The 20001-nt window shown below is 53.0% G+C and overlaps 1 protein-coding gene across 2 annotated transcripts in view; it reads left to right on the forward strand.

Annotated features, from left to right (window-relative positions):
• The first annotated feature begins 785 nt into the window (after nucleotides 1–785).
• LOC137455502 (src kinase-associated phosphoprotein 1-like) overlaps nucleotides 786–20001 on the forward strand; it is a 71945-nt gene continuing 52729 nt past the window's right edge. Inside the window, exons 1-2 of one of the 2 annotated variants that reach the window (XM_068166391.1) lie at nucleotides 786–893; nucleotides 9008–9113. In XM_068166391.1, the coding sequence (XP_068022492.1) occupies nucleotides 860–893; nucleotides 9008–9113 (140 nt within the window). In that variant the 5' untranslated portion in view covers nucleotides 786–859. Of the gene's footprint in view, nucleotides 894–8395; nucleotides 8477–9007; nucleotides 9114–20001 lie in introns of those variants that run through there. The other variant, XM_068166390.1, reaches the window with a different exon arrangement.

Genomic DNA, 20001 nt, shown 5'->3' on the forward strand with positions numbered 1-20001 from the left:
ACCTGCTGCTGTTTCTTGCACACAATTAACACCACTCAGCTGTGTTGGGAGCCTCAGGCAGCAAGTGGAAGTTCCAGGCAGCAAAGGGTGGTTTGCATTTTCCTTCAGCTGGAGATTCTCAGTGTTCACATTCCTCACCCATGAAAGCTGCCTGGGAGGTGTAATGGGGCAGGTTACAGAGATGCACATCAGAGAATTGTTCTGGGGTTGGAAAAGATCTCTGAAAGCATCAGGTCCAACCACAGAGCCAGCCCCACCATGGCCACACATTTCTTGAACACCTGCAGGGGTGGTGACTCCACCACCTCCCTGGGCAGCCTCTTCCAACTCCTGACCACTCTTGCAGGAAAGAAATAGTTCCTAATCTCCAACCTAAACCTCACCTGGTGCAGTTTCAGGCCATTTCTTCTCTACTTTTATCACCTGATACTTGAAAGAAGCAACCAGCCCACACCTGGCTCCAATTTCAGGCAATTGGAGGTAATGAGAAGACCTCCCTCAGCTGCTCCTCATCAGGACACAGCTGCTCCTGTGTTCTAGACCCTTCTCCAGCTTTGCTGCACTTCTCCTGACCTGCTCCAGCACCAGAAAGTCCTTCTTGGAGAGAGGAGCCCAGAGAACTAAAGTTGGGCTCTCAGGAGCATGGAGGGAAGCTGAGCATCCTGGCTGCTTGCAAAGAGCTAGACTGAACTGGCCAAGACTAGAAGAAGAAGAGGAGGAGGAGGAGGAGGAACGTGAGTGGTTCCTCCTACCTCTTTAAGGGTGCCCCCACCCTTCCTGCTTCCTCAGTCTCTGCCCCTGAGGGCCAGGAGTTAAGAGGAGCAGGTTTGGCCTTTACAGAAAAGAAGGGGCAGATGTCATGATCCCAGAGGAGATTCAGAGGCTCCTGGAAGGTAACTATGGATTTCTCCTTGCTCTTGTTCTGCTTCATGGGGGAATTTTTCTGTGGTTGGAGGGGAAGAAGCTGAAAAGCTTTCAGTTTTTTTGCTGAGCTGTGTGGGTCAGGACTGTGGGAGCTGCTGCTTCTCTAAAGCTGGTGGTTTCCAGGTCCCTGGGTTGTTTGCCTTCCCTGTCTCTAACCCAGGGGGAGCACACAGGGTATGGTAGCCTGTCCTCGTGGTTTTCTTCTCATTATGCTCAGGAGTTGACATGGTGGCTCCATGTCTCTGCTAGGGATGGGGAAAGCTCTGGTGGTCCCAGATGGGGTGGAAGGAGATGGGAAGGTTTGCATTCAAGGTTGAGGGGTGGCTTCTGGCTTGGTCAAAAGATGTCCTCACTGAGTGCCTTCAGCTGAAGCTCCACTGGTTAGCATTGCTAGGGTGAGACCAGGCAGCAGGTACCAAGGGTAAGAGAAGCTTTTGTGCTGCAGTGGGGCAGCTCAGACAGCTTTTGCTTTGTGTGCTGTCTCCTGGCTTTAGCTGTTGTGCAACTGCTGGGTGTGAGCAGCCTCACCTGGGGGAGAGAAATCTTCAACCCCCCTGAAAATGAAGGGGCAGTGGAGAGCAGCACTGGCTTCAAGCCCCATTTCTACTTCCTAAGCAGAATAGGACCTCCTGAGGCCTCAGCTCCTGAGGGAAGGAGCTGTGCTGGGAGCTGCCAGCCTTGGCTTTAGTGTGTGTGTGTGTGCAAGGTGGCAGGGGGGAGGCTTCTGAAATCACTTTCTCTGGGTTTCTTCACCAGCTTGAGCTGCAACACCCCAGCACCTCCACTCCTTGATGTGCTTGGGTCATGCTGAACTCTTCCATCAGCATTTGCTTCCCACATGAGTGCTGTAGGCAGCTTTGCAACCATTGCTGACCCCATGGTGTGGTCAGCAGAGGCGGGGTGAGAGAGGAGCTGTGCAGAGGTGACCACATCACAACCTGCCTCAAACTGAAAGTGGAGCAGCAGCCTTGCAGGCTGCTGGAGCAATGCTGGAAGCTCAGTGCTGAGCAACACAAGCAGGTCTTGTGGACACATCCTGCTCTCATAGATGTTGGGGGGTGCTGGGGGAGGACTCATTTAATGCCTTGCCAGTTGAGGTGGCTGTGGTGGGGTCGGCTTGGCTGCCTCAAGAGTGTTTTTGGTGACCTTTTGTTTCCTGTCGTGTTGGTTCCTGGCAGCCTGAAACACTGTCTCCTTCCTGCTGAGACTGGAGAATCCTTCTTGCCTTTGCCTCTTCCCTGCCTGAGATTGGATCACTCTCCCCTTCTCTGAGACTGGATCACTCTTGTCTTTGCCTCTCCCCCATCTGAGACTGGATCTCTCCTGACTTTTGCTTCTTTGTTCTCTGAGATTGGATCACTCTCCCCCCTGCTCTGAGGCTGGATCCCTGCTGCCCTCTGCCTCTCTTTCCCCTTGCTCTGAGGCTGGATCCCTGCTGCCCTCTGCCTCTCTTCCCCCTTGCTCTGAGGCTGGATCCCTGCTGCCCTCTGCCTCTCTTTGCCCCGCTCTGAGGATGGATCCCTGCTGCCCTCTGCCTCTCTTTCCCCTTGCTCTGAGGCTGGATCCCTGCTGCCCTCTGCCTCTCTTCCCCCCCGCTCTGAGGCTGGATCCCTGCTGCCCTCTGCCTCTCTTTGCCCCCTGCTCTGAGGCTGGATCCCTGCTGCCCTCTGCCTCTCTTTGCCCCCTGCTCTGAGGCTGGATCCCTGCTGCCCTCTGCCTCTCTTTGCCCCCTGCTCTGAGGCTGGATCCCTGCTGCCCTCTGCCTCTCTTTGCCCCCTGCTCTGAGGCTGGATCCCTGCTTCCCTCTGCCTCTCTTCCCCCCTGCTCTGAGGCTGGATCCCTGCTTCCCTCTGCCTCTCTTCCCCCCTGCTCTGAGGCTGGATCCCTGCTGCCCTCTGCCTCTCTTCCCCCTTGCTCTGAGGCTGGATCCCTGCTGCCCTCTGCCTCTCTTTGCCCCGCTCTGAGGCTGGATCCCTGCTGCCCTCTGCTTCTCTTTGCCCTGCTCTGAGGCTGGATCCCTGCTGCCCTCTGCCTCTCTTTGCCCTGCTCTGAGGCTGGATCCCTGCTGCCCTCTGCCTCTCTTTGCCCCGCTCTGAGGCTGGATCCCTGCTGCCCTCTGCTTCTCTTTGCCCTGCTCTGAGGCTGGATCCCTGCTTCCCTCTGCCTCTCTTTGCCCTGCTCTGAGGCTGGATCCCTGCTGCCCTCTGCCTCTCTTTGCCCTGCTCTGAGGCTGGATCCCTACTGCCCTCTGCCTCTCTTTGCCCTGCTCTGAGGCTGGATCCCTGCTGCCCTCTGCCTCTCTTTGCCCTGCTCTGAGGCTGGATCCCTGCTGCCCTCTGCCTCTCTTTGCCCTGCTCTGAGGCTGGATCCCTGCTGCCCTCTGCCTCTCTTCCCCCTTGCTCTGAGGCTGGATCCCTGCTGCCTTCTGCCTCTCTTTGCCCTGCTCTGAGGCTGGATCCCGGCTGCCCTCTGCCTCTCTTTGCCCTGCTCTGAGGCTGGATCCCTGCTGCCCTCTGCCTCTCTTCTGCCCCGCTCTGAGGCTGGATCCCCTCTGGATAACTTGCAGTCGTGGGCTCTATCAGCCTCTGTGTGTGTGTTTAGTGTGCAGCCTCCAAGCCCATCAAAGCTCCCTTCCAAATGCTTTGTGTCTTCCCCCAGATGTAGGTGTAAATTTCCTCCTCTGCTTTCTAATCAGGGAGGCTGCAGTGAAGTTCACCCTTTCAGCTGTTTGATGTGCAGCTCTTTATTGTTTGGTGCTGACACTTCTGTAAACAACTCATTTCTGCACCTGCCACCTTCCTTTAACTTAGATTATTTTCTTGTTAGCTGACTGTTTTTAATTGAAGGCTTCAGATCTCCTTCTAAAGCACAGCCTTTATTTGCTGACAGGTAGAGCAGGCTATGAATGGAGATTAATTGCATGTCACATACCTCCATATCAAACTTGCTGTGTCTTAACAATCTGCATGGTTCTGGAGGACTTCCTGTGGCTGAGGAGGTTGCTAGCTGCACAGGCTGGAAACGAAGGAGCTTCAGCTCTTACAGGGCAAACTGCATCGCCATCAGGAGAGGTTAAAAGGCAAATGGGTTTAAAAAGAAAGGTGATGTGAGGGTGCTGCCCAGGCAAGAGCAGCTGGCTCCTTAGCTGGCACCTGAAGGGGGCCTGCAAAAAGCTGGGGAGGGGTTTTGTAGTGCTAGGAGCATAGTATCAGTCAGGGTTGGAAGGGACCACAAGGATCATCTAGCTCCAACCCCCTGCCATGGGCAGGGACACCCCACACTAGATCAGCCTGGCCACAGCCTCAGCCAGCCTGGGCTTAAACACCTCCAGGGCTGGGGCCCCAACCACCTCCCTGGACAACCCATTCCAGGGCTTCACCACTCTCATGGGGAAGAACTTCCTCCTCACATCCAGCCTGAATCTCCCCACCTCCAGCTTCATTCCATTCCCCATAGTCCTATCACTCCCTGAGATCCTGAGCAGTCCCTCCCCAGCCTTCTTGTAGCCCCCTTCAGATACTGGAAGGCCACAATTAGGTCACCTTAGAGCCTTCTTTTCTCCAGTCTGAACAGTCCCAACTCTTTCAGTCTGTTCTCATAGGAGAGGTTCTCCAGCCCTCTGATCATCCTTGTGGCCCTGAGGGCCAATGGCTTTGAGCTGCAAGAGGGGAGATGGAGGCTGGAGATGAGGAAGAAATTCTCACCAGTAAGGGTGAGGAGACACTGGAACAGATTGCCCAGGGAGGTTGTGGCTGCCCCCTCCCTGGAGGTGTTCAAGGCCAGGTTGAGCAAAGCCTTGAGCAGCCTGGGCTGGTGTGAGGTGTCCCTGCCCATGGCAGGGGAGTTGGAACTAGATGATCCATAAGGTCCCTTCCAACCCAGTCTGACATTTAATGATGTTAATTTTGGTCCATGGTGCAGGATTATTTGTGCTGCACAGGTGCTGGTGGGTTCCTGCTGACGGTTGTGTTATCGCCTCAGGCACCTCTGGGGTTGCAGTGGTTCAAAGCCAACACAATAAGGCTCTTCTCTCTACCCTGCAATCCTGCAGAGCACTTGCAGATGCTTCTGGTTTCCTGCTTCTGAGCAAGATGTGGTTGCAGCAGTGCTGTTAGTTGCAGTTCCACCTTGCAAACACTCAGCCCAAGTTTCACCGTCGCTGCCCTGTCAGCTAATTGCGAACAGTTTCACTTTTGGCTCTCAGCTGCCTTTGCTGTGGGGCTTTCCCCCATTTGTTCAGCATAAACGTCTTCTGGAGGCTGAAACAAGGGTTCAAAAAGCGTGCTGGATCTCTGACAAGCCCTCTGCTTCTCTTTGTAGGAGACAAAGCAGCCTGGCAGTCTGATCCCCTTCTTGCAGCCTGCCTGGGTGGATGATCCCTTTCTCTAGGTCTTTGGATGCTCTTGGCTGTGATTCCCCCATTTTTGCAGGGAGCTCTTTCCTGCCCTTCCTATGGCAGCTGCATCTTATCTCTCAAGTCCAGAGGAGACACCACCTGCCTGAGGTCAGGGGAACCATAGCAGCAGCAGCAGCACCATCCTCTGGTTTCCCATCAGCACTAACTGTTGAAGGTCCTTTCCATCCCACCCCAGTCTGTGATTCCTCATCAGCATTAACTGTTGAAGGTCCTTTCCATCCCACCCCAGTCTGTGATTTCCCCATCAGCATTAACTGTTGAAGACCCTTTCCATCCCACCACTGTCTGATTCCTCATCAGCACTAACTGTTGAAGGTCCTTTCCATCCCAAACTAGTCTGTGATTTCCCCATCAACATGAACTGTTGAAGGTCCTTTCCATCCCACCCCGTCTGTGTGATTCCTCATCAGCACTAACTGTTGAAGGTCCTTTCCATCCCACCCCAGCCTGTGATTTCCCCATCAACATTAACTGTTGAAGATCCTTTCCATCCCATCCCAGTCTGTCATTTCCCATCAGCATTAACTGTTGAAGGTCCTTTCCATCCCACCCCAGTCTGTGGTTTGCTTGGAGAAATCAAATATTGGACATCTTAAGACAAGAGGAAATGGCCTCAAGGTGCACCAGGAGAGGTTTAGGTTGGACATGAGGAAGAATTTTGCGGCTGCAAGGGTGGGAAGGCACTGGACCAGGCTGCCCAGGGGGGGCCACTGGACCAGGCTGCCCAGGGGGGCCACTGGACCAGGCTGCCCAGGGGGGCACTGGACCAGGCTGCCGGGAGAGGCAGCGGAATCACCATCCCTGGAGGTATTTAAGGGTCATGCAGTAGTAGCGCTTGGGGATATGGTTTAGTCAAGGACTTGTCAGTGTTAGGTTAATGATTGGACTCAATCTTAAAGGTCTTCTCTATTCTGGGCAGTTCAAGGATTCTGTGGCACTAATTCCCCTGCCCGTGGAGGTGTAAGATTTCTCCTGGCAACCTCCTGACGGCCAGGGAATAGAAAAGAGCTTGGAGGGGGGGAAGTGGAGGGAACACACACGGCATCTTAATACCTTCCAGCTCTGCTCATTGAGTGCTGATTAACTCCCAGAATTTAGTGCTGCCATTAAAAGGTTATTTACTACCTGGACTTCAGTGGCTGTGACATAACTCTCATGCTGCTGTGCATCTCCTGCAGGATTCAAGTGGCTAACAGCAATTGCCTCTAGAAACTCCCCTGAAACACTTGATGAAATCTCAACTATCTGGCTATATATATATTTTTTTCCCCCCTTCCCTCTCTTACCTTTTACTTTTTTTTTCCCCCCCAGCTGCAGGAAATGGAAAAGGAGAGCCCTGGAAACTTTCAGAGTGGATCACAGAGAGCCATCTATAAACATCAAGAATATAATGTTACCGACAAGCAGTAAAACTAACATTAGGGTGATTTACTCTAGAGCTGCTTACATATTGCTCTTCCTGATCCACTTGGAGAGTTTATGGTTAGGCTTTCTTTTTCATTTCCTGCTGCTATAAACATAGTGGCTGGCTCGGAAAGAGCCTGGCTTGCACAAGTGACCCTGCTCCTGCCTATAACTTATCCAGCAGCTGATGTGTGCTGACGTCCCAGTAAGTAAATCCTCTATTAGGGCTAATCACGCACTCGTGGAGCTAATCTGTGCTTAAAAATGACAGAGGGATGCAAGGGATGGATATTTACACAGGTTCTGGGAGGGTTTTTACTCCCCACCCCCCTACACACCCCACTCTTGCTTGCTCTTCTGTGGAGATGCCACACAGGCTGCGTTTCCACGGGGCTGTCTCTCCTGCTCACCCATTTCTGTGCTGGGTTTATAGTTTCATAGTTTCATTCAGGATTGGAAGGGACCACAAGGATCATCTAGTTCCAACCTCCCTGCCATGGGCAGGGACACCCCACACTAGATCAGGCTGGACAGAGACTCATCCAGCCTGCTCTTAAACACCCCCAGGGATGGGGCCTCGACCACCTCCCTGGACAACACATTCCAGGGTCTCACCACTCTCATGGGGAAGAACTTCCTCCTCACATCCAGCCTGAATCTCCCCACCTCCAGCTTCATTCCATTCCCCCTAGTCCTATCACTACCTGAGATCCTGAGCAGTCCCTCCCCAGCCTTCCTGTAGCCCCCTTCAGATCCTGGAAGGCCACAATGAGGTCACCTGGGAGCCTTCTCTTCTGCAGACTGAACAGCCCCAACTCCTTCAGTCTGTCCTCACAGGAGAGGTGCTCCAGCCCTCTGATCATCCTTGTGGCCCTCATGCTGGTGTCTGTATCCTAAATTGTCCCTCTGAAGCACCCCTGGACTAGGATCTATCCTTTGAGCTCAGATGGATGCTCTTGGGTGCTTTGGGTGTAATTTAAGTCATAGAATGGCTTAGGTTGGGAGGGACCTTAGAGTTGATCTCCCCCTAGTCAGATGGAACCTCCTGGGGTCCAGCTCATGCCTGTTGCTCCTTGTCCTGTCCCTGGGCAGCGCTGAGTACAGTCTGGCCCCAGCCTCTTGCGCCCCAGCCCTTGCTGAGAATTGCTCAGATCCCCTCTGGGGCTGCTCTTCTCCAGGCTCTCAGCCCCAGGGCTCTCAGTCTTCCCTCCTCACAGAGCTGCTCCAAGCCCCTCAGCATCTTTGTAGCCTCCACTGGACTCCCCCCTGCAGTTCCTTTTCTCTCTTGAGCTGGGGAGCCCAGAACTGGACCCAGTATTGCAGATGAAGGTTCATCAGGGCAGAGCAGAGGTGGAGGAGAACCTCCCCTAACCTGCTGGCCACACTCTTCTTAATGCCCCCAGGATGCCATGGTCTTCTTGACCACGAGGGCACACTGCTGGCTCCTGGTTATGGAGACAAGTGTTATGATCTGGTTTCACTCCTCATTCCTAGGCAGCTCTGGGGAGGGCTGAGTCTCTCTGCTCCTGCCCATCTGTCACTCTGAAGAGGAAGTGGGAAGAGGTCCCTATTTCTGGGGCATGACCACACAGCAGCCTTGTGTCCTTCCTTATCTTCACTTTCAAGAGCTCCCTTTTTCATCTCCCCTCTCCTCCAAGCTCTAAGCCTTTCCTCAGTGTGCCATGAGCAGGCAGCACAGAGAACTGAGGGCTCCCCATTCTCACAGCAAAGGTATTGTGGCTTTTTGACCTCAAAATGTGCTTGCAGGGTGGAGGAGCTGCTACTGTAAGGAGCTGTGGTGGTTCCTGAGGTGTGCTAAACAAGTGCTGGCAGCTGTGAAGCAGGAGGAGCTGAAAGTCTTGTGGGCAGGAGATTAAACTGACATTAGTGGCACAGTATGGGGCTGGAGTGCAAGGTTGGAGAAGGTTCTGCATGTACAGCTCCATGGCTTTGGAGCCAATCTTTGCTAGGGGAAGGTAGCAGTGGCTCTGCTGCTGTGTCAGGGGTGATGTTCTCAGGACTTCTCCCAGCAGCTGGAGAGAAGCTCTGCTGTCACATGCAAGATTTAGATCCTCTTCTACTCACAGTCACTTCAATGTCTTAACTTCTCCAAATGAAGCCTTCAGTCTGACATGCTCCTAGACCAGGCTGTGTGGTACAATGCCTCAAGGGCTTCCCAGTGCAGAGCCAGGTCTGTGTTTCTCAGCCCAGAGCAGGAATCTCTTGCTTGTGAGAGTTAACCTCTAATTGTCTCTTTCCCAGATGCTGAAAGCTACCTGGCAGATGGACTGCAGAAGGAAAACTTGAGTGCTAAAGCAAGGGAGCAGAGGGATGCCATTCTCTTTGACTTCCAGCAAGTTAAAGCCAGGTTTGTGCTGTCTGTTTCTAATGGAAGCACTTCAGAGTAGTGGGGCAGGCTGCCCAGGGAGGTGGTGGAGTTGCCAGTGCTGAAGGGGTTCAAGAAACCTGTGGGTATGGCACTTGGGGATGTGGCTTAGTGGCCATGGTGGTCACAGGTTGAAGGTTGCACTTAAAGGTCTCTCCCAACAGACCCAATTCTAGGATTCTGTGAGCATCTTATCCAACTCCCTTGCTTGAGCAGGCTCACCCAGAGCAAACCCCAGAGGAACACATCCTGGAGGGGTTTGAATGCCTCCAGGGATGGAGACTTCACAACCTCTCTGTGCAGCCTGTTCCTGCATGAGAACATGAGCTGCATCCTTTGGAAGAGGGCCTGGAACACAAGCCCTGTGAGGAGAGGCTGAGGGAGCTGGGGTTGCTTAGCCTGGAGAGGAGGAGGCTCAGGGGAGACCTTCTTGCTCTCTCCAACTCCCTGAAGGGAAGGTTGTAGCCAGGTGGGGGTTGGTCTCTTCTCCCAGGCAAGCAGCACCAGAAGGAGGGGACACAGCCCCAGGTTGTGCCAGGGGAGGATCAGGCTGGATGTTAGGAAGAAGCTCTTCACAGAGAGAGTGGTTTGCCATTGGAATGTGCTGCCTAGGGAGGTGGTGGAGTTGCTGTCCCTGGAGTTCTTCAAGCAAAGCCTGGATGAGGCACTTAGTGCCATGGTCCAGTTGGATAGGGCTGGGTTGGACTGGATGATCATGGAGGTCTCTTCCAACCTGGCTGATTCTATGAAGGTCATTCTGCAGTGCTAGAGGAGAAATTAAGGCACAGAGAAGAAAAGATTGCTGGGGGCTTAAATAAAACTTCCAGTCTCAGCTGCCTTCTATTTTTGGCTAGAAATGTGATCCAGAGCTCGCTGTTAAGGCTCTAGGTGTAAGATAGGAGTTGTGTCACTCGATGTTGAGGCCTGACAATAAAGCTGGGGGTGGCTGAGTGATCCAAGCCTCCAGCTGAAATAAAACTGCTGTGGAGTGCCCTGAGAAGTGGAGAATTTTATCCTTTGGAAGGGCACAGCCAGGCTCTATTCCCTGCAGTCCCACTGAAGAACTTTGCAAGATGCCCTGCTGTATCTTAATCGATCTTTCCTGCTGGCTAATTAAGCATCAGTTTTACTCAGCAGCTCGGGACTGGGTAATTATCAGCCTGGGTTGCCCTGAATAATTGAAAGGAGCTGAATGCAGGAGAGGGAAGCTTTGGGGAAAAAAAATGAGGCTGTGGCACATCTCATGGCAGGACAGGATGGGGGGGGGGGCGTGTTTGGGGGGGGGGTGTGTTGGTGGTCTGCAGAATCATAGAGGGGTTTGGGTTGGAAGGGACCTCTGAAGGTCCTCAAGGCCACCACCTCCCCATCCTGCAGTGAGCAGCAGTGTTCAGCCTGGAGAAGAGAAGACTCTGGGGGAGAGCTCATAGCAAGCTTACAGTACCTGAAGAGGGTTCAAGGAGGATGGAGAGAGACTGTTTACAAAGGCTTGTGGGGATAGGATGAGGCCATGGCTTCAAGCTAGAGCAGAGCAGGTTTAGACTGGATGATAGGAACAAGTTCTGCACCATGAGGGTAGTGGAACATTGCAACAGGTTGCCCAGGGAGGTGGTTGGGATCCCATCCATGGCAATATTGAATTGCAGATGCTTCTGGAGGGGAAAATGAAGCCCTTGAATAAAGACCCCAAGGTGCTGCTGACTTCCTGTTTGGGCTTTATTGCCTGGGGGGCATTTGGAAAGGTGAGGAAAGGGCAGAGTACAGAAAGTTGCTGGCTCTGACCTGAGCCATTAAGGCAGTGGTTTGTGGTGGGAGATTCCTGTAAGGATGACTGCTCTGCTTTATTTGAAAGGTTCTGAGCAGGTCCTGCTGGGTGGGGGGGAAGCATGGCTTTGCCTCTTTGGGGAGCTGCCTGTGGCTTCTGTGGTGCTTGTTCAGGAAATCATCAGCCATTGCCTTCAGGAAGCTCCCTCCCCTCCCAGCCTTTTCTCTCAGCAGCTCTGCTCCTCACCTTCCACCTCTGCAGGGTGAAAGCCAAGCCTGAGTGTAGGGTTTCCTTGTTTGGGTTCCTAGTGGACATGAGTAAACTGCTCACCACGCAGCTCTGCAAGGGAAGAGCTTCCTCCACTGTGATTATCCTGAGCCACTCTCAAGAACTGTTCCTGGAACTTGGCCATCAGGTCTTTATATCCTTGCTCTCCCCGTGGCCTCATAACAGTCCCCCTCCAGGAGGTTCACTGATGACTCTAATGTGAACAAGTGGTTGGGCTTTATGTCTCCATGTGCTACCTGGGAGGATATATTGCTCTCATCTCACCCCAAGAAGCGTGGGAGGGAGGCAGTGGGTTGTGTTTGCAGGTTTTGCCTGGGCAGGCTGGGGGGTTCTGGCTGAAGGAGCCATGTCAGAGGCATTGCAGGTGGTAGCTGTGGGGAGGTTGTCACCATGGGGCTGAGTTATGAGTCCCTGTGCCACTGTCAGCATTCACTTGGTTCTTTAAAGCACAGTGTCATGTTGAAACAGGCCTCCAACAGGTCTTTCTCTTTTATTCCCTCCCCCCCTCCCTACTAACTCAGATCTTAGAATAGAATTAACCAGGTTGGAAGAGACCTCTGAGATCAAGTCCAGCCTCTCACCCAGCAACATCTGATCAACTCAACCCTGGCACCAAGCACCCCATCAAGTCTCTTCCTAAACACCTCCAGGGATGGGGACTCCACCACCTCCCTGGGCAGCACATCCCCAGGGCCAATCTCTCTTACTGTGAAGAACTTCCTCACTTCCAGCTTGAACTTCCCCTGGCACAGCTTGAGACTGTGTCCTCTTGTTCTGGTGCTGCTTGCCTGGGAGAAGAGACCAACCCCCACCTGGCTACAGCCTCCCTTCAGGGAGTTGTAGAGAGCAATGAGGTCTCCCCTGAGCCTCCTCTTCTGCAGGCTAAGCAACCCCAGCTCCCTCAGCCTCTCCTCCCAGGGCTGTGCTCCAGACCCCTCCCCAGCCTCCTTGCCCTTCTCTGGACACCTTCCAGCAGCTCAACCTCTTTCCTAACCTGAGGAGCCCAGAACTGGACCCAGGACTCAAGGTGTAGCCTAAGCAGTGCTGAGCACAGGGCAGGATGACTTCCCTGCTCCTGCTGGGCACACTCTTCCTGCTCCAGGCCAGGATGCCATGTAGCCCTGGGGCAGAGTCTTATTTATCTCCCAGAAATGACAACTTTTGGAGCTTGCTTCTGTTTTTGGATCCCTTGGTGCCCAGGCTTCATTTCAAGCTGTTCCTTGGGAGCATCACTGCTGCTCCTCCTCGTGTCCTAACAAAGGCAGCTGCAGAGCGAGCAGCAGATGTCCAACACCTGGGATGAATCTGATACATGACTCCACTTGGGAACACAAACCCATTCTTGTCCTTTAGCAAGAGCAATAACTACAAAAAAAAGGAGGAGGGGGTGGTGGTGGAAAGCAGGAGTTTTCTTGCTGTTAAATGACCTCACCTCAGCGTTTCGACACGTCTGGAGCAGCCCTGATGGCAGGGGGTGAGCTGGGGAGAAGGAGATTCAGTTAAAAATATGGAGATGAATAGTTCCTGCAGCTCCTTGGAGTCAGCTACTCATTTAAAGTCCCTGTTGGAAGGCAGCTTTTGCATTGATGGAAACAAATTCTTTGGATTTTCTCTCCCTTTCCTCCCTTCCTTTCTCCCCTGAGGTGAAATTTCATAGCGCAAGGCAGACCTGTGGGATATCAAAAGGCAGAGATGAAGAGGAGGGGAAAAGAGGCTTAGTAAATGCTGGGTTTCTCACTTAAACCCACTAGGAAATCCAAAATAGACACTGAAACTCTACCTTTAATTTGCTCCAGTGTGGCAAGAGCAACAGCAGGACCCTGAGGGCCAATCCTGCTCCTCAGAACTAATAGGCACAGGACCATTTCCCAAGGTTCCTCCCAACAGCAAGGAGCTCCAGCATGGACCAGGCTCTTCAGTTCTGCAGAGCAAGCCCCCAGACTGACCAGGATCAGTCTCTCTTGTTTCCAGTGGTATCCAGGGTCAGGACAAAGAGGTAAAGGGCACAAACTGGAGCCTTAGGAGGCTCCATCTCAACGTGAGGAGAAACTTCTTCACTTTGAGGGTGGTGGAGCAGCTGCCCAGAGAGGTGGTGGAATCTCTGTCTCTGGAGAGATTCCAAACCTGCCCTGGAGATTGTGGTGCTGTGGGTGAGCCCTGCTTGAGGAGGGGGTTGGACTGAATGATCTCTGGAGGTCCCTTCCACACACCCCCTCCCCATGCTGGGGTTCTGTGTAATTCTACTGCCTTGTTGTCTAACCCTCCTCAAAGTTTCCCAGTCTTAATCATAGAGTGGCTTGGGATGGAAGGGACCTCCAAAGGTCATCTTAGTCCAACCCCCCTGCAGGGACATCCTCTGTTAGATCAGGTTGCCCAGAGCCCTGTTGTTGAGCCTGACCTTGAGTATCTCCAAGGATGGGGCCTCAACTACTTCCCTGGGCAGCCTGTTGCAGTGTTCCAGCACCCTCATGGTAAAGAATTTCTTCCTAGTGTCCAATCTAGATCTCCTCTTCTCTCATCTCAACCCCTTGTCCTATCACTGCAGCCCTTTGCAAACAGCCACTCTGCAGCCTTCTTAGAGCAGCCTGCCAGTACCTGAAGGGGGCTACAAGGTCTCCTTCTCTTCTCCAGGCTGAGCAGCCCCAGCTCCCTCAGCCTGTCCTCATAGCAGAGGTGCTCCAACCCCCCCAGTCACTTTGGTGGCCCTCCTCTGGACCTGCCCCATCAGGTCAATGTCCTTCCTGTGCTGAGGGCACCAGAGCTGGATGCAGTAGAATAGGATAGAATTAAGCAGGTTGGAAGAGACCTTTGAGGTCACCAAGTCCAACCTATCACCCAGCACCATCTAATCAGCTAAACCATGGCACCAAGCACCCCATCCAGTCTCTTCCTAAACGCCTCCAGTGATGGTGACTCCACCACCTCCCTGGGCAGCCCATTCCAATGGCCAATCACTCTTTCTGTGAAGAACTTCTTCCTAACATCTACCTTACTCCAGGTGAGGTCTTACTGAAGCAGATTAACCTCTCTGGATCTTCTGATCCCATCCCATCAGCGAGGGGAAGTCTCCCCATGGTCCTTTGTGGGGGTAGAGGTATCCCAACAGGGCTGCAAACCCTTCACTAATGGAAACCCATCCAAACTTTGGCCTGAAGCAGCGTGTTTGGCCTGCTTTAATATACTTCTAACCTTATTAATTACATTTATTACTTCCATTTCCCACCTTCTCCTCGAGTTGTGAGATTGAAATGAGAGGAAAATGCAATTTCAGGGTAATTTTGCTTCATTAGTGTTAAATGCACTGCCTGTAATTCCTCCCAATATGAACCTCATTATGCTGGGTAACGTGTGAGCCCAAGATAAAAAGGGATTTAAGGATGTGACCTGATGGGCAGATAATTGAGCTCAGCACATTAATGCCAGGGCTGGACTCTAGCCCCACCACATTGTCCTTAATTAGGCAAAGTGCTGTTCTCCTCCTTCATGTTCTTCAGAGAGCTGAAATTTATTTGCTCAGCAGGGAAATGATCTTGCTGAGCAGGGTTTTGTTCACACTTACTTTGGCCATTAAATACAGATTTATACTGGGGGGGGGAAGGGTGGAAGAGAGAATCCTGGACCTGTCCCCTCCAGAGGGGAGCTTGGACCTGTAAGGGTTTCTACTGCCTGTCCACTTTTGGGCTCCCCCCCCCAAGTTCAGGAAGGACAGGGAAGCCCTAGCTGGAGTCCAGCAGAGGCTCTGAAGCTGCTGAGGGGCCTGGAGCATGTCTGTGAGGAGCAAAGGCTGTGAGAGTCCCTGGGGCTGTTGAGCCTGAAGAAGAGCAGCCCCAGAGGGGATCTGCTCAATGCTGATCATCCAAGGATGGAGGTCATGAGGCTGGGGCTGGACCCTTCTCAGGGGTAGCAGGGCAAGGGCTAACAGCCCCAAACTGCAACTGGAGGCTTCACTTTATCTTAAGGACTAATTTCTTTGATGTGAGGGTGCTGGAGGGCTGGAGCAGGCTGCCTGGATAGGCTGTGGAGTCTCCTCCTGTGGAGAGCTTCCAACCCCACCTGGGTGAGGTGCTCCTGGGCAAGCTGCTGTGGGTGCCCTGCTTTAACATGGGGGCTGGGTTGGAGGATCTCCTTCCAACCCTCCCCCCCCCCCCCCCCTATTTTATGAGTCTGAAAGTGAACTTTTGGACTTGGTTTTACTCTTGTGCCCCTACTGGGGGATCTCTGGTTTGGGGACACATGAGTGTGCCCTGCAGCAGCTGCTGTTAATGGAGATCTAAAGCCTCTCACCACCCCACACCAGTACAGCTGCTCCTGGGTGTGTGTGAGCACAGGAATTCCTTTAGTTTTCAGCAGTCAAGTCAAATGCTGCCCATGATGATTATTTCTTTTTAAGGTCTGTTAAAGTTTCTGTCAGGATGTTCCCAATTTATTCCTCACCTCTTGGTAGGGGATTGAATTTTCCCTCCTTTGGAGGGCTGCTGAGGAAGGAATTCTCCTTGTGGGAAGATGGAAGGGGCACAGATCCAGTTCAGCTGTTAGCATGTTCCACCTGCTTCCATAGAATTGTTTCAGTTGGAAAAGACCTCCAAGATCATCCTGTCCAACCATCAACCTAAGGCAACCATGGCCATTAAGCCATGCCCCCAAGTGCCATGGCCACAGGTTTCTTGAACCCCTCCAGGGGATGGGGACTCCACCACCTCCCTGGGCAGCCTGTGCCAGCCCCTGACCACTCCTGCAGCAAAGACATTTTCTTTCCTGATATCCAACCTAAATCTCCCCTGATGAAGCCTGAGGCCATTTCCTCTCATTCCATCACCTGCTACTAGGGAGGAGCAACTGATCCCCATCTCACTCCAACCTCCTTTTAGGGAGCTGGAGAGAGCAATGAAGTCTCCCCTCAGCCTCCTCTAAGGTGAACAGTCTCAGCTCCCTCAGCAGCTCCTCCCCAGCCCTGTTCTCCAGACCCTTCCCCAGCTTTGTTGCCCTTCTCTGGACCCACTCTAGCCCCTCAATGCCCTTCTTGGAGTGAAGGTCCCAAGGCTGACCCCAGGATTCAAGATGTAGCCTCAGCAGTACTGAGTGCAGGGGACAATCCCTTCCCTGGTCTCCTGGCCACACCGTTTTTGATCTAGGTTAGGATGCTGGTGGTCGTCTTGGCCACCTGGGCACACTGCTGGCTCATCTTCAGCTGCTGTCAACCAGCACCACCAGGTCGCTCTCTGCCCCAAGCCTGGGGTGGTTGTGGCCAAATTGCAGGACCCACATTTTGGCTGCTTTGAAGCTCAAACAGTTGGCCTTGGCCCATTGATCCAGCCTGGCCAGCTCCCTTTGCAGAGCCTTCCTACCTTCCAGCAGGTCAACACTGCCCCCCTCCCCCCCCCCCCCAATTTAGTGCCATCTGCCGACTTACTGAGGGTCCACTCAACTCCCTCATCCAGATCATTGATGAAGACATTAAAGCAGAACTGCCCTCAGTACCTGGGGTGATTGTGGCCATTGACTCTGCCAGTAATGCAGTTTGGTGCCTTCTGGCTCTGGCTCCTTTCAGTAATTTGCATCATTTTTCCCTTCCAGCTGATAAAATTACCCCCTGGTTCCCCGACCCCCCCCCCCCCCCAATCCATTTCCTTCTGAATGCATTGTTAATCTGAAACCTGAGGACTGCAAATGATTGAAATGCTGTAACCAGAGGCTTTGCATAGCTGCTGCTGCTGCTCCTCTAGCATTTAACTGAGAAATGCATTTGGAGTGGTTTGTAACTGACTTTGCTAATGGTCAGCAGCTCCCCAAACCCATTTTCATCTCTTGGGTTTGTTGTTTCCCTCCCTCCCTTCCCCCCCCCCCCTACTTGAAACCTTGTCCAGCATTGATTGTTAAAAGTGGTATGTGTCTCTTTTCCTCCCTCCCCCTGCAAACATTAAAACCCAATGAATGTTGTGCACCAAACAAATTAGACTGCCCTGAGACAGCTAATTTAATAACATCTGTGGTGATCTTAGTGCTCTTAATTGGACAGGAGGAAAACAAAAAAGGTCCAGGAAATTTGATCGAAACCTGACTTGATTTTTATGGTTCCTGCTGAAATTGAGTCTGAGAGGAAAGTGGGTTTTAGACTTTTATAGATGTCAGGAGCTGCAAAGGGACCATTAGAAGCATCAGGTTTGACCCCCTGCCTAATACAGACCGTAAGGTTTCAGACAGCAGCTCTTGCTTCTGGTCCCAAATGAGTCTGGCGTTGACTTCCTCTTGGATCTGAACCTGACTCCCTTTGGGTCTGGGGGATTGACTCCTTCTTGGATCTGAACCTGACTCCCCTTTGGGTCTGGGGGGTTGACTCCCTCTTGGATCTGGATCTGACTCCCCTTTGGGTCTGGGGGGTTGACTCCCTCTTGGATCTGCATCTGACCTCCCCTTTGGGTCTGGGGGGTTGACTCCCTCTTGGATCTGCATCTGACCTCCCCTTTGGGTCTGGGGGGTTGACTCCCTCTTGGATCTGCATCTGACCTCCCCTTTGGGTCTGGGGGGTTGACTCCCTCTTGGATCTGAACCTGACTCCCCTTTGGGTCTGGGGGGTTGACTCCCTCTTGGATCTGAACCTGACTCCCCTTTGGGTCTGGGGGGTTGACTCCCTCTTGGATCTGAATCAGCCTCCCCTTTGGGTCTGGGGGGTTGACTCCCTCTTGGATCTGCATCTGACTCCCCTTTGGGTCTGGGGGTTGACTCCCTCTTGGATCTGAACCTGACTCCCCTTTGGGTCTGGGGGGTTGACTCCCTCTTGGATCTGAACCTGACTCCCCTTTGGGTCTGGGGGGTTGACTCCCTCTTGGATCTGAACCTGACTCCCCTTTGGTTCTGGGAGGTTGACTCCCTCTTGGATCTGCATCTGACTCCCCTTTGGGTCTGGGGGTTGACTCCCTCTGAGTTGGAGTTGACTCCCTCTTGGATCTGAACCTGACTCCCTCTTTGGGCTTGGGGTGGATTCCCTCTTGGGTCTCTTCTCCCAGGCAACCAGCAGCAGAACAAAAGGACACAGTCTCAAGCTGCACTAGGGGAGGGTTAGGCTCAAGGTGAGGAGAAAGATCTTCCCAGGAAGAGTATTTGGCCGTGGGAATGTGCTGCCCAGGGAGGTGGTGCAGTCCCCATCCCTGGAGGTGTTTAGGAAGAGCCTGGATGAGGCCCTTGGTGCCATGGTTTAGTTGATTAGATGGTGCTGGGTGACAGATTGGACTGGATGATCTCTGAGGTCTTTTCCAACCTGGTTAATTCTATTCTGTGACTGTAAGGACATGAAGTTTCCTGTTGGGAGCAAGGCTTTCTGGCAGACCTGCCTGCTCTGGGACTCCATTTGCCTTCCCACCACGACAACAGCATTTTCTTCTCCTCTTTCCTCGTGGTAATTCTCTCCCCCTTGCCCCTCTTTGAGGTCTGCTTATGCTGTTGAGTTGCACTTTTGATTGGGTCTGGCTGGAGACACTGCTACTAGGAGGCTGATGGATTGGAACTGGGGTCTGTCTGTTTGTCAGGAGCAAAGAACATAAACAGTTCCAGAGAAGGGGAGCCCCTCTGATACTTGGGGGTGCTGGTGGACAAAAAGCTCAACATGAGCTCTCGGTGTGCACTTGCAGCCCGCAAAGCCAATCAGATCCTGGGCTGCAGCAGGAGAAGTGTGGCCAGCAGGGCAAGGGAGGTGATCCTCCCCCACTGCTCAGCCCTGGTGAGACCCCACCTGGAGTACTGTGTCCAGTTCTGGAGCCCCTATTACAAGAGGGATGTGGAGGTGCTGGAAGGTGTCCAGAGAAGGGCCACAAGGATGAGCAGAGGGCTGGAGCACCTCTCCTGTGAGGACAGACTGAAGGAGTTGGGGCTGTTCAGTCTGCAGAAGAGAAGGCTCCGAGGTGACCTCATTGTGGCCTTCCAGGATCTGAAGGGGGCTGCAGGAAGGCTGGGGAAGGACTTCTCAGGATCTCAGGCAGTGACAGGACTAGGGGGAATGGAATGAAGCTGGAGGTGGGGAGATTCAGGCTAGATGTGAGGAGGAGGTTCTTCCCCATGAGAGTGGTGAGACCCTGGAATGGGTTGTCCAGGGAGGTGGTCGAGGCCCCGTCCCTGGGGGTGTTTAAGCCCAGGCTGGATGAGGCTCTGTCCAGCCTGATCTAGTGTGGGGTGTCCCTGCCCATGGCAGGGGGGTTGGAACTGGATGATCCTTGTGGTCCCTTCCAACCCTGAATGAAACTATGAAACTATGATGTTTGCTCCTTGAGTGCCTAACCTCAAAGGCTCCACCAGCATGAGAAAGAGTTTGTGTTTGGAACAGAACAAATCTGGGGGCTTCTTCCTGTCTGCTCCCCTCCAGCACCCTTCCTCACCCCCCAAACATGCCTGGATGAGGTGAGAGGGGCGGTGGGTGGTTTGTTGTAAGCTTGTAGGATGTCTTTTGTTACACTTTTGGCAGCTCAGCCCTGGTCCTTTGGCTTTGTGATGGAAATCAGATATTTTGGGGGTGAGTTCCTTGCTTTTTGTATGCTGCATCCATGCAAAAGCACATCCCAAGAGATTCCTTTGTGTGAGGTGGTTTTGCTGAAGTCAGTAAATCACTGGACAGGAGGTTCCCCTCCCCACTCTCCCCTCCATCTCCTTCTACTTTCTTAAGGTCTGATGTGGATTGGACCTGCACCAAGGGAGGTTTAGGTTGGATGTTAGGAAGAACTTTGTTGCTGCAAGAGTGGTCAGGGATTGGAACAGGCTGCCCAGGGAGGTGGTGGATCCCCATCCCTGGAAGGCTTCGAGAAACATCTGGACATGGCCCTTGGGGCCATGGTT

This window comes from Melanerpes formicivorus, unplaced genomic scaffold (genome assembly GCF_026170545.1).
Source record: "Melanerpes formicivorus ecotype bairdi unplaced genomic scaffold, bMelFor1.0.p_v2 SCAF_100, whole genome shotgun sequence".
Lineage (NCBI taxonomy): Eukaryota > Metazoa > Chordata > Aves > Piciformes > Picidae > Melanerpes > Melanerpes formicivorus.